Genomic DNA, 13,917 nt, shown 5'->3' with positions numbered 1-13,917 from the left:
AGGCAAGTGCTCCAATAATGAGCTACATCCCCAGCCCTCATACTTGTTTTGTAGTTATACTTTAATTCGAAAAATTCTCTTAGTTAGTATAGAACTTCTTAATTTTTTTCCATTTAAAATTAGTAAACTATTCCATCTACCCAGGGCACAGTATTTATAATTGCTTTTTTAGCAATTCATTAGATCAGTGACCTGCTGAAGGAGATATACTGAGATGAATTAGATAAAGCTGATGTGAATTCCAAAACCTTTCAAGACCTTCTGAACACTGCTACCATACTGGTTCTAAGATATAGGTGACATGGATTTGTTTGATGACTGAGAGTCATTGTCATAAATAAATTCTAAGGCAGAAGTGCCTTAAATATTCTTACATGGAGAATTTTTTTTTTTCTGCTTTACTGTCTTGAGTAATATCTTTTGTTTTACTTGTAGATTTGATGGTCCTCGAAGATTTGAGGATTTAGGGTCAAGGTGTGAAGGACCGAGACCCAAAGGGCCTCGTTTTGAAGGAAATCGCCCCGATGGGCCAAGACCCAGATATGAAGGTCACCCAGCAGAGGGCACTAAAAGCAAATGGGGAATGATTCCCCGGGGGCCAGCATCTCAATTTTATATTACCCCCAATACATCCCTAAGTCCTCGACAGAGTGGACCACAGTGGAAAGGCCCCAAACCAACTTTTGGACAGCAACATCAGCAGCAGCCTAAGTCACAAGCAGAACCTCTTTCAGGAAACAAAGAACCATTAGCAGACACCAGTAGTAACCAACAGAAGAATTTTAAAATGCAATCAGCTGCATTTTCCATTGCTGCAGATGTAAAGGATGCCAAGGCGGCTCAGTCAAATGAGAATCTAAGCGACTCTCAACAAGAGCCTCCTAAAAGTGAAGTCTCGGAAGGTGCAATAGAGCCTTCTAATTGGGACCAGAATTCTCAAAGTATGGAGACTCAGATGGACAAAGCCCAAGCTGTTTCTCAGCCTGTATCCCTTGCAAATAAACCTGTACCTACTCAATCTGCTTTTCCCTCAAAAGCGGGGGGCATGGAGGGAGGAGCAGCAGTAGGAACATCATCGTCATTAACTGCAGATAATGATTTTAAACCTTTGGGTATTGGTCTGCCCCATTCAGAAAACAACCAAGATAAAGGGCTTCCTCGGCCAGATAACAGAGATAATAGATTAGAAGGCAACCGTGGAGGCAGCTCATCTTACAGAGGTCCTGGGCAAAGCAGAATGGAAGACACCCGGGACAAAGGACTAGTAAACAGAGGTCGTGGGCAGGCAATCAGTCGAGGACCAGGGTTGGTCAAGCAAGAAGACTTTCGTGATAAGATGATGGGTAGAAGAGAAGACAGTCGAGAGAAGATTTGCAGAGGAGAAGGCAGCCGCGACAGAGGGTTGGTAAGGCCAGGAAGCAGTCGTGAGAAAATGCCAGGTGGTCTGCAAGGCAGCCAGGATAGGGGTAGAGCTGGCAGCCGAGAAAGGGGCCCACTTCGGAGGGCTGGCAGTCAGGAGAGAGGACCCCCTCGAAGGGCTGGAAGTAGGGAGAGAGTACCACCCCGAAGAGCTGGGAGCAGGGAAAGGGGACCACCTCGAGGTCCTGGCAGTCGGGAAAGAGGACTGGGAAGACCAGATTTTGGTCGAGATAGAGGTCCTTTCAGACCAGACCCAGGAGATGGTGGAGAGAAGATGTATCCATATCACCGAGATGAGCCTCCTAGGGCTCCATGGAACCATGGAGAAGAAAGAGGGCCTGAAGAGTTCCCATTAGATGGTAGAAATGCTCCAATGGAACGAGAAAGACTTGATGACTGGGATAGAGAGAGATACTGGAGAGAGTGTGAGCGTGACTATCAAGATGATACACTAGATCCATACAGTAGAGAGGACAGGTTCTCAGCACCACCATCTCGGTCTCATGATGGAGATAGGCGAGGACCTTGGTGGGATGATTGGGAGAGAGATCAGGATATGGATGAGGACTACAGTAGGGAAATGGACAGGGACTTGGACAGGGATGTGGATCGGATTGGAAGACCCATGGATATATACGATAGAAATTTGGATAATGAGTGGGACAGAGATTATGGGAGACCACTGGAGGAACAAGAATCTCAGTTTCGTGAACGGGATATTCCATCTCTTCCACCTTTACCACCCCTCCCACCTCTTCCACCTTTGGATAGATATCGAGATGATAGATGGAGAGAAGAAAGAAATCGAGAACATGGGTATGACCGAGATTTTCGTGATAGGGGTGAGTTAAGGATTCGAGAATATCCAGAAAGAGGAGATACATGGCGGGAAAAGCGAGATTATGTTCCTGACAGAATGGACTGGGAAAGAGAACGGTTGTCAGACAGATGGTACCCATCTGATGTGGATAGACATTCCCCCATGGCCGAACATATGCCCTCCTCACACCATTCCTCTGAAATGATGGGGTCTGATGCAAACTTAGACTCTGACCAAGGCCTTGGAGGGGTAATGGTTCTCAGTCAGAGGCAGCACGAAATCATTTTGAAAGCTGCACAAGAACTGAAAATGCTTCGGTAAGTTCACTCCTTAAGATCATTTCTTTCAGTTGAAATCATTTTTCACACTGCTCTTTTTAAGTGATATATTTGAATGGAATCATTTTACTTTAATTTCTTATCGCATACTTTCAGTTTGTTTTTCTGGCCATCCACTGCTGTTTTAGGTTACTGTGGTTATTTAGGAACTGTGTTAATTATAGATGTATGCCCTGGGAAGTGCAACTTGATGGTTACTCTTGGCCTTTGTAGTTGGAGTTGCTGGCATGCCTTATCTGTGCATGTTTCAAGTGTTAAACTTCAACTTTTTAGGGCTTTGGCTTTCACGGAGCTCATATGTAACCTCCACTTTTTTCAGTAGGTGGTTTGTTCTTTTTCATTAGATCTGATAGATTTCATATTTGCTAATCTTTGATATAACTTTGGAGAGTGCTGTATTTTTCTTTGTTGAAGCTAGGAGTGGTTTACCTGGGGGTGTCTTTGAATTTGTCTAACTGTTGATACCTTCTTTTTGGGATGTTTTGTCTTCATTATACCTGGAAGCAGATTATTTCTACTTGAGGATCTTGTTTCTACATAAATAGATATTTTCTTCTTGAGATTGAGAGTAGAATTTGGATTTCTTGATTTATAATTAACTGTGTATAGGTATCTACATAGTACTTCCCATATAGTAGCAATAATAACAAAGCTAATTTTTATTGCATGTGTACCTTTGTTTCTAGAAACTGTACCAAGTCTCTGTGTTCAATAACTCATTTAATCCTTAAACCATCTATATCCTGAGGTAGGAATTTAGGAATCAGTTATGGATTGTAAGCTTTTTTAGCTCTTTTTTTTTTTTTTTGAGAAAATAAATTAATGGTTAGCTTTTGATGGATTCTAATGTATTGTGTTCCTTTCATTTTTCTATTCTGGCCTATACTTGTGGATTATGCCAATTGAATTTATACCTGAAACCTTAGGACTAGAAAAGTGTGATAAGAGAAGATACTCTAGAAGAGGATGAAAGACCAGCTATGTCAGGCAGTAAAACAGTTTTCTCTGGTCAATAGATGATAAGTGTCAAAGACTTATTTTTCCTGGATTATTCATAAGGATGTGAAAGCATACTGTAGAACATTTAGTTATTCATTTTTATGTTATAGGCATCTTTAATTGACACCTACTCTGTATTGGGTACTATGCTGATAATTTAATCCTCTTATTTCATATCCTTATATCTCAAAGGCCTACAAAGATAAGTACTATCATCCTCACTTCACAAATGGTACTAAGTTCCCTTGGCTTATAAGTGGCAGACTTAGAATTTGAACTTAGCCTGTCTGATTCTAAAATCTGTGTTGTTTATGGAGCACACCAAACTGATTGGTGTTGCTCAGCTGCCAGGGTTTCTTTCCTCTCCTTTTTAAAATTTCTTTTTCATCCATTATTGATTTGCATAAAAATGCTAGATAAGAAGTGCTGCTTCTTCACCATCCTTAACAAAAAAAAAAAAAACCTCTTGTAGGCAATATAAATATAATTAAACAAAATATATTGAGTGTTGGATAAAAGTAGTCATTGTTGAATACAAATAGGTTATGTTGTGTCTGTGTAAAATCAACAAATATTATAAGAAATATCTATGAGGCAGAAAATATTCTTATGTACTTTGTTTCCATTTGGATCACAACACTATACAGAACAGAAAATTGCAAAAGGTCTGAAAAGGTCATAGTGGATGTAACTCATGTTTAAAATGGGCATTATAAGGCAAAGTAAAAGGAATTAACCAAAGTTTAAAGAAAAACCACAAAGGGTTACATAATTGATATTTAAGAATATGAAGTGGGGTTTTTTTTGGTTTTGTTTTCTGTTTCTTTTTTTTTCTTTTTTCTTTCTTTTTTTTTTTTTTTAATCTCTAGTACTAGAGATAAAACCCAGGGACATTTTTATGACTGAGCTATATCCCCAGTCCTTTTTTGAAACAGGATCTTGCTGAGTTGCCCAGGCTGGCCTCAAACTTTGGATCCTTCTGCTACTGCCCCCAGAGTCACTGTGATTACAGGCATGCGCCACCATGCCTGGCCCCATGAAGAGTTGTTTTTAAAGGTGTAGACTGACAGTTGTTCTCACCATCTACAGCAAGAATTATAAACCATAATGCCCTGAAGAATCAGACAGGTGACAAATGAGTGAAAATGGGTTAAGTGAAAGTGGAGTGCCGTAAGGATCATGGCGAGCTGCTTCATCTGACATTAGCAGCCACTAACTAGACACTCAGCTAGTTGTTGCAGTGTGGAAATATAGGCCTGCTGTTACCAGATCTCTCTAAAATTTGAATTAACTGTGAAATATTTGCTTTGTAAATAACAGCAACTAATTCAAATTTTAAAAACTGATGCAAAGCTGGAGTTGATGGTGCACAACTTTAATTCCATCTATTCTTGAGTCTGGGTCAGGAGGATTGCAAGTTCCAAGTTAGCCTGGGCTACTTAGTGAGACCCTAAAGGAATGTAGCTTAGTAGCCGAGTGCCTCTGGGTTCAATCCCTAATATCAGAAGAAAAAAAAAAAAAAAGACCAAGCCAAGTTTAAAAAAAAAAAAAAAAAAAAAAACGACCTTTCTAGCTGGGTGTGGTGTGTGGTGACTCATGCCTATAATCCCAGCAACTCAGGAGGCTGAGACAGGAGGATTGTAAGTTCAAAGCCAGCCTCAGCAATTTAGTGAGGCCCAAAGCAACTTAGCAAGACCCTATCTCAGAATAAAAAAGGGCTGGGGATATGGCTCAGTGGTTAAGCACCCCTGGGCTCAATTCCTGACACACACCCATACACAAAATTTTTCTAGAGTATTGAAAAAAATACTAGGAGAGTGTTTGAATAAAAGAAAAATGTGATGAGTAAATTATTAATAATTTATAGGTCTTACATGACTGATAAGTTAGCTATGTAAAGCAAGAGAACATTATCCCCGGGGTGCTGTATGGTTACTGTGTATAGGACAAAGTTTTTAGGTGTCTGTCTGTCTCTCTCTCTCTCTCTTTAATTTAATATTAATCATAGTCATTTAGGAATGGTGTCAACGGACCTTATATACAATGGCAATTTTATTTGTTTATAGGGAACAGAAAGAACAGCTTCAAAAAATGAAAGACTTTGGTTCTGAGCCACAGCTGGCTGACCATCTACCACCCCAGGACTCAAGATTGCAGAATACATCAAGACCTGGGATGTATCCGGTATGGGAAAATATGTGCTTAGAAAGTGAAATAGTTTCTACATTGTGTGGATTTTTAAATTACAATAAGCATAAATTTCTGCTATAAAATTGCAAATTTGGGAAAAGTAAAAGCTTTGTTAATAGTATCGTCAAAAGTTGGCAGAAGTGCTCCTTTTCCCCAGGTTCTGATAAGTAGAATAAATGTACCTAAACTGCATGGCTTCATGTTCACAGAATTATAGAATCTTTCTAATAATTTTGTTGTTGTTATTCAAATAGTCCTGTTTTCCATCTGGCAGGTCTGAATGTGAACCTTTTGGTGCTCCCTCTGCCTTTAAACTATTAGAAGGGATCAAGCATCATACCCTAGTACATTCAGGCAGTAGAGAAAAGGGGTTTATAATGAAGAGTTAAGTGATTAAGTTCTGCCTTTGTTTTGTTTTGGAATTTTGGTTTTTATTATTTTCTTTAAGCCAGTGATTGACTTTAAAAATGTTGTTATGCAGATAATTTTGTAACAACATAATGAGGGAGAAAAATCTACTTTGAACCATTTTATCAAATTTGCTTTTTGTTTCTAAGTGTTCTCTTCCATCCTGGTCTAACGTATAACACTCATATACAGTTGTTGACATCTGTGACTCCCATGATGTTGACTTCTCATTTCATATTTCTTGACTTTGGTATGCGTCCATGTGCCTGCAGTTTCTGTCTGCGGATGTGTCTCCTGTCAAACTCAGTATGTTCAAAAGGAAGCTCATGATCATTCCCCATTAAGATGTTCCTTCTCCCATCTTTAGTCACCTTAAATCAAAATATGGGGACCAGTTAGAGTTCAGTGGTAGAGCACTTGCCTAGCATGTACAGAGCCCTGGGTTTGAAAATAAATCTGAAAGTCAGCCTTATGTCTTTGCTTTGTCCTACTTGTCCATGTCCAGTCATATGGATCTAATATTCCATTTTCCACTTCCCTACAACCTCAGTTTTAGCCTTAATCTGTCTTCCCTAGAATATTTCAGAAACATTCTGATTCATCTCTCTCCATCTCATCCTACAGTGTGCTATCAAGAGTGATTATTTTTTAAAGCCAATTTTGAGTTATAATTTGTACATAATAATTTGTACAAAATACCCATTTTAAGTCTGTTGTTTGAGTTTTGATAGATTTATACAAACGAGAAAAAAATTTCCATCACCCCAGAAAGTTCTCATGCCCTTGTGTTTGGGAATATGCTTACACTCCACTTCAAGCAGCACTAATATGACTTCTGGCCAGAATAGACATTTTAAAACATAAATCTCAGTATGTTGTACCCTGGCTTTAAAACTCTTCATATTTGCTTTGGGGATAAAATCTAGTCTTTCTCATGGCCTTTTATGTTCTTCCTGTGCTGGCCTGACCTCTGCTGACCATTGCTTGCTACTCCACCCACTTAGGCTTGAGTTTCCTTCCACTTGGAGCTACTTAATTTTGTAAATGTGCCAGACTCTTGTACTTCTCCATGCCTTTGCATGTGCATGTTGTTCTCTAAGCCTAGAGTTTCTTTTCTTTCCTTTCCCCCAAGTAGCTAATTCTTGTTTCTTTTAGAATTCAATAATACTGTCTTTTCTTCCCCTTTTTATAAAGTGACTACCCTCATATCCTCTATCCCTATAACATCTTGTACTAGTCTCTGTCATAACCCTTATCATTTTGTTTAGTTTTTTGTTTTTTGTTTTTTTTTTGTACTGGGGATTGAACCCAGGAGTGCTCTACCACTGAGATATATCCCCAGCCCTTCGTTACTTTATTTTGAGAAAGAATCTCACTAAGTTATGGAGGATGGCCTTGAACTTGCGGTCTTCCTGTGTCAGCCACCCAAGTTGTTGGGATTACTGACATTAGCCACTGTGCCAGGCTATTATTATATTTTGATTTTCTGTTTTTTTTCTCTTTCCTTCTAAACTGAGCTCACAAGATAAGAACTGAGGTACTGAACCCTGGGCCTCATGCATGCTAGGCAAGTGCTCTACCACTGGGCTATGTCCCCTTTTCTTTTTATTTTGAGACAAAATAAAAAGAGTTGAATTGCTATAGCTAGCCTCAAACTTGGTATCCTCCTGCCTCAGCCTTCCCAGTAGACAGAATTACAGACTTGGGGTACCATGCCTAGCAAGAACTGTTATCTTTTATCTTTGCATGTCTTGGCAAATAGTAGAAGCTCTAGGTTAAAAAAAAATCTGCGTTTCTGCTTTGTTCTTTTAACATATCAAACATTTTTTCATTTTGCTATGTGCTGTGTTATTTTGGGGGCACAATAACTTGCTGAACTATTCCATCTATGTTGGACCTTTTTTCCTAATCCTCCGCTGTCATTAATACAACTTAAATGAATTTCTTTGTATCCAGTTGCTATATTGGGTAACTTAAGAATAATTTAAATACTTAAAGTCAGATAGGATACTTCAGTCAAAGAATAAAGACATTGTCATCTCCCTGCCCAAAATCAATTTGTTTCTTAACCATGCCTGTCTGCTATGCTCTGGTTGCATTCAGGTACACATGGTCTCATACATATGATTAAAATTAAATATTGACGTGGCCAAAAATAATAATCAATAGAAGGACATTTCAAAAATTATTCCTATAATATATCTGAACATCTCTCTTCAATAATTTTATAACATCTATACTATAGCTTTTGTAGCCTTGTAATCTTCTGCTATTTAATATTTTTCGTAGATTTAATAGTTTAATACAATGTTTTAATATGAATTTTTTGTAGAATTAGTAAATACATTTTCATAACAAAATTTAAAATGCCATATCCCAGTAAAAAGTTTACCTTTAGGTAATAGCCATTTGTCTTTAACTCCAGCTTGTAATGGCCTTCAGTTAATGTTCCTTACATATATGTGAATTTTGTTTTTTATTCAAAAAGTTTAGTTTTCAAGCACAGCCTACTCATGAATAAATATGTAAGTGATACATTTTGTTGGCCCTTTGAGGTCTAAAATAGCTATGAACAAAGAACAAACAAACCAGAAACAGTGAACTAAGATAAATGAGAGAAAGAAGTGTTCAAATGGGGCTTGCAAAGATTAAAATAAAATGTATTTGACAGTTGGGTTTCAGTGATGAGTAGAAAGGATCTGTCTACCAAGAGGTGCTGCCTTCTCCTTTTTTTTTTTCTTTTTTTAATATTTATTTTTTAGTTTTCGTCGGGCACAACATCTTTGTTTGTATGTGGTGCTGAGGATCGAACCTGGGCCGCACCCATGCCAGGCAAGCGGCTACCGCTTGAGCCACATCCCCAGCCCCCCTGCCTTCTCCCACCAACAATTTAAGGGGTACCTTCTTTCTCCATTCTCACTGTCATTTATTTTTGTCTGTTTTATTAACTATAGCTATTCTAGTGAGTATGAAATAATGACTAATGATATTGAGCATTTTTCATGTGTCATTAGCCATTTGTATATCTTCCTTGGAGAAACATCAGTTTTGTCCTTATGAATTTTTTATTATATGTCTTATTACTAAGTTATAAGAGCTTTGTGTATTTGGAATTCAAGTCCTTTATTATATTTGAGAGTTGCGTATATTTTGATCTGTGACTTGTCTTTTAATTTTTCTGCTGATATCCTCTAAAGAACTAAGTTCTAAGGTTTGAATAAGTCCAGTTTATCTGGATCATGAACCAGACTTTAATTTACATTGATCTGTGGCAGCATGATGATGTGCTCATCTACTAAGACATTTACTCTGTCCTCTAGCCTCCAGGGTCCTATCGACCACCCCCTCCTATGGGTAAACCGCCAGGTTCAATTGTAAGACCCTCTGCTCCACCAGCAAGATCATCTGTTCCTATGACCAGGCCTCCTGTGCCAATACCACCACCTCCACCTCCACCTCCACCACCACCTCCTCCTCCTCCAGTGATAAAGCCACAGTCTTCAGCTATGGAACAGGAACGCTGGGATGAAGATTCTTTCTATGGGCTCTGGGATACAAATGATGAACAAGGACTGAATTCAGAATTTAAGTCAGAAACTGCAACGATTCCACCTGTTCCAGTATTACCACCCCCACCTGTTCACTCTACCATTCCACCTCCTGGCCCAATGCCTATGGGTATGCCACCAATGTCCAAACCACCGCCAGTGCAGCAGACTGTTGACTATGGCCATGGCCGGGGTGAGTAATGGTAGTGAACTTGTAGCTGGGATTCTACAGGTATTGTTGACCTTAAGTTGATTTTCTTCAGTTTTACTGTTATAACATTTTATCCCTGGTTTTGTTTACCAGATATATCCACTAATAAAGTTGAACAGATACCCTACGGAGAAAGAATAACCCTACGCCCAGATCCGCTACCTGAAAGGTCAAGTTTTGAGACAGGTAGGATTCCCAGAGAGTTCAGTATTTTCAAATCTAATTTTAAGGCCTTATTATTATATAATTTTGTTTTTAGTAAGATTTCTGGGCAGTCCTCTAACATAGCTAAATGTTTCTTTTTAAAAAAATTATTTATTTATTCTAATTAGGTATATATGACAGCAGAATGCATTTTGATTCATTGTACACAATTTGCAGCACGACTTTTCATTTCTCCAGTTGTACATGATGTAGCATCGCGTCATATATGCAGTTATACATGTACCTAGGGTAATGATGTCCATCTCATTCCACCATCCTTCCAACTCTGTTGCCCCCTCTCCACTAAATGTTTCATTAAGTTGAATTTAGGGCAGAAATTTATGCTAATTCTAAAGTTAGATTTATACTTTTCTGCTTTTATTTCTCAAAAAAGGAATATATTTCTTATTTTCTGTTGTGTTTTGTAGACCATACAGGCCAGCGAGATCGCTATGATAGAGATAGAGACCGTGAGCCTTATTTTGATCGTCAAAGTAATGTCATAACAGATCATCGAGATTTTAAAAGGGATCGGGAGACACATAGAGATAGAGACCGGGATCGTGTTATTGACTATGACCGCGATCGATTTGACAGAGAGCGCCGACCCCGAGATGATAGGTATACTCTGAAAGATTTCTTTGCTTGGTGTGCCAATTATTATTTTTAAGTTCAGCAAAAGTCAATGTACCTAAGGAAATTTAGTAAATGTCATAATCTTCTGTGTGTGTATGTGTATAATTTGGAGAAGAAAGAGGAATTCTGGGCCAGTTTTTAGGAACACTGGTTCTTGAGTTTTGCTAGCTTGAATTCCAGATAATTAAATGGGAAATGGAGATAATGCAGAAAGGAAAGGAAATAGTATTTTGAATAAAGGTACAATCATTAATTATAGGCATATAAATTTTATTTTTTCAGTTTATGAGCTTCTTAGGTTTGTTTATATAAGGTAGATCTAAGTGAAAAAGTAAAGTCAACATATAATATTGGCTATGTGGAATAACTGTAGAGGATTGGGCTGATAATGATGTTGCATTATAAAGCAGAGATTCTAAATAATTTTAATTTACCAAAATACTTCCTGTTATGCCTTCTAGAACTCAGTCATATCGAGACAAAAAAGACCACTCCTCATCCAGAAGAGGGGGATTTGATAGACCATCCTATGATCGGAAGTCTGACCGACCAGCCTATGAAGGCCCATCCATGTTTGGAGGTAGAGCGATGCCTTGTTAATAATAAGGATATTGAGAATGTGACAAAAGGGGAGATGCTTTTCATTTCAGCTAAGGATTTAATCTTTGGAGTAAAATGTACTTGAAGATTTCTCAGATGGCAGTATTATCATCAAAAATAGCAAACTCATTAAATAAGATGTAAATTGATTTAAAGAAATTTTGGAAAATAGAAACAAAGTCACTTGTAATTCCATCACCCATCATACTACAAATATTATAATTTTTATATTTTTCTTCTCATTCTCTCCTCATATACATATTTGTGAAATTGGGATCAAAGTATAAATGCGTTTTTTTGTTTGTTTTGTTTTGTGATGCTGGGATTGAACCCAGACTTTGAGCATGTTAGTGGCTCTGTGACATTCCATTGTGTAGACAAAATATAAGAAAGACCTTTATTGTTGGACATTTAAGTTGCTTTTAGTTTTTCATTGCTATGTAATTTACTTACATTTATTTATTTGTAAGCTGATGACTCTTGTTCTTAAAATTGGAAAGCAGAATTTATTGAACTATTGGTCATGCTTGGGATTGTCCAGCACAATATTTATTATTTTACTGTGTCCTGCTGTTTGTCTTTTTCATACATTTAATATAAAGAAGGATGAACTCAATATTTTGTAGAACACTGTTTCTTGAAATATATATAAATCTTTTTGTTTTCTTGATTTCAGTAGACTTATATTACTTTAAATCTCCTCTAATTAAAGTAAAAGCCTTCAAATCATTAGACTTTTTGGAAATTATGATTAAGATGTGGGTAGACGGTTAACTTTCAAAATAATTTCTATATAAATAATAACTGTTCAACTGCTGGAATTCTAGGAGAACGAAGAACTTACCCAGAGGAGCGAATGACCCTGCCAGCTCCTTCGTTAAGTCACCAGCCACCTCCAGCTCCACGGGTTGAGAAGAAGCCCGAATCAAAGAATGTGGATGACATTTTGAAACCACCAGGCCGGGAGAGCAGACCTGAAAGAGTGAGTCATGGAGTTGACTAGATTTTTGTAATTCTGAAGATGATAAGAGATTCATTGTAATATCCTGAATAGAATTTTCTTTCTTTTATTTTTTCATTAAAAAAAAAATTTGTAGTTGTAGATGGACAGCATGCCTTTATTTTATTTGTTTATTTTTACTTGATGCTGAGGATTGAACCCAGTTCCTCACACATGCTCAGCAAGCGCTCTGCCACTGAGCTACAGCCCCAGACCTGAATTTTCTTTCTTTTCTGCAACATAGAACTAATATCAGATTCAAGCTACCTTACCCTCTCTAAATCACCATATAAACTCACAAACATATTATGGAACCCCTTAGTTAGTCCTAAATTTCATGACAAAAAAAGATAGTGGAAAACTTTTAAAATTCATGAAAGCTCAGTCAACCATTTTGAAACAGGTAAAAGTAGTTTTGATTTTATAGGACAAAAAGAGGGAGAATTAGGAAAGTTGATTTTTGCTTAGGCTTAATTTCCTAGTGACTTCCAAATATACACATTCTTTTTTTTTTTAATTATTTTTTTGTAGCTGCATGCAATAACCTTATTTCATTTATTTATTTATTTATATGTGGTGCTGAGGATCGAACCTAGGGCCTTGTATGTGAAAGGCGAGCGCTCTACCTTTAAGCCATAATCCCAGCCCCCCAAATATATGCATTCTTTAAAATTTATCTTCTATTGCAGAATAATTATTCTATTTGAATAAACTGATATTAGAGATTTTATCAAATATTTTGATCCCATATGTAGGGAATTAGTAGGTCATTGTTTTACAGTCTTTTTTTTTTTTTTTAACTATTATTGGAAAGCACAGCTTTTCTATTGTTGCTGTTTGCATGATACAGTAGCCTCCCCTTATCTGTGGTTTCATTTTGTACAGTTTGTTACCTGAGGTCATCAATGGCCCCAAAATATTAAATAGAAAATCTCAGAACAATTCATAATTTTAAAATTACATGCTGTTCGAGTAGCGTGACAAAATCTTGTGCCATCCTGCACTGTCTTGTCCAGGAAATGAACCATTCCTTTATCTGGCATATTCATGCTGTATATGCTCCCCACCTCTTGGTCATTTAATAGCTGTCTCAGTTATAATACAGTGACTGTCACAGTATTGCAGTGCTTATATGTAGAGTTTTGTACTATTTTTGTTTTCAGAGATGAAACTGCTGAGGGTAAGGTGGTACTACTATTGTCTTTTACCATCCCTTTACTTTTAATTTATTTTGTTTTGAATATAAATTGTCTCTCTTATGGACACATAAAGCTGAATCATGTTTTGTTTTTGTTTTTTAATGTAATCTTTTTTCTATTGGTTTCCCACCCCTCCCTTCTTATGTGCTATAATTAAACCTAAGGTCTCACACATTTTAGGGAAGCTCTCTACTACTGAGCTATACTCCCAGCACAGTCTGGGAGTACAGACTTTTGATTAGATTGTTTAATCCATTTACATTCAAGGTTATTTTTTATGTAATTGGCTTAATTTCATTTTGGGGTTACTCATCACAAATGTATAAAAATACAGTTGATTTTTTT

At 37.4% G+C, this 13,917-nt stretch overlaps 1 protein-coding gene across 6 annotated transcripts in view; it reads left to right on the top strand.

Moving 5' to 3' along the window:
* Ylpm1 (YLP motif containing 1) overlaps window positions 1-13,917 on the top strand; it is a 71,089-nt gene that overhangs the window by 31,739 nt on the left and 25,433 nt on the right. For 5 of the 6 annotated variants that reach the window (XR_009226380.1, XM_046440862.2, XM_046440866.2 and 2 more), the window contains exons 5-11: window positions 436-2,556; window positions 5,643-5,760; window positions 9,495-9,915; window positions 10,027-10,119; window positions 10,566-10,758; window positions 11,235-11,353; window positions 12,201-12,355. Coding sequence is in view for 5 of the 6 variants with exons in the window: in XM_046440862.2 (XP_046296818.1) it covers window positions 436-2,556; window positions 5,643-5,760; window positions 9,495-9,915; window positions 10,027-10,119; window positions 10,566-10,758; window positions 11,235-11,353; window positions 12,201-12,355 (3,220 nt within the window). In the remaining variant the exon portion in view is untranslated. The remainder of the gene's footprint in view (window positions 1-435; window positions 2,557-5,642; window positions 5,761-9,494; window positions 9,916-10,026; window positions 10,120-10,565; window positions 10,759-11,234; window positions 11,354-12,200; window positions 12,356-13,917) is intronic. The other variant, XM_046440867.2, reaches the window with a different exon arrangement.

Source organism: Marmota monax, unplaced genomic scaffold, assembly GCF_021218885.2.
Source record: "Marmota monax isolate L192 unplaced genomic scaffold, Marmota_monax_Labrador192_F-V1.1 WCK01_AAM20220418_F8-fsc00017, whole genome shotgun sequence".
NCBI lineage: Eukaryota > Metazoa > Chordata > Mammalia > Rodentia > Sciuridae > Marmota > Marmota monax.
The sequence above is the reverse complement of the archived record's forward strand: the minus strand, read 5'-3'. Positions and strand labels throughout refer to the sequence as shown.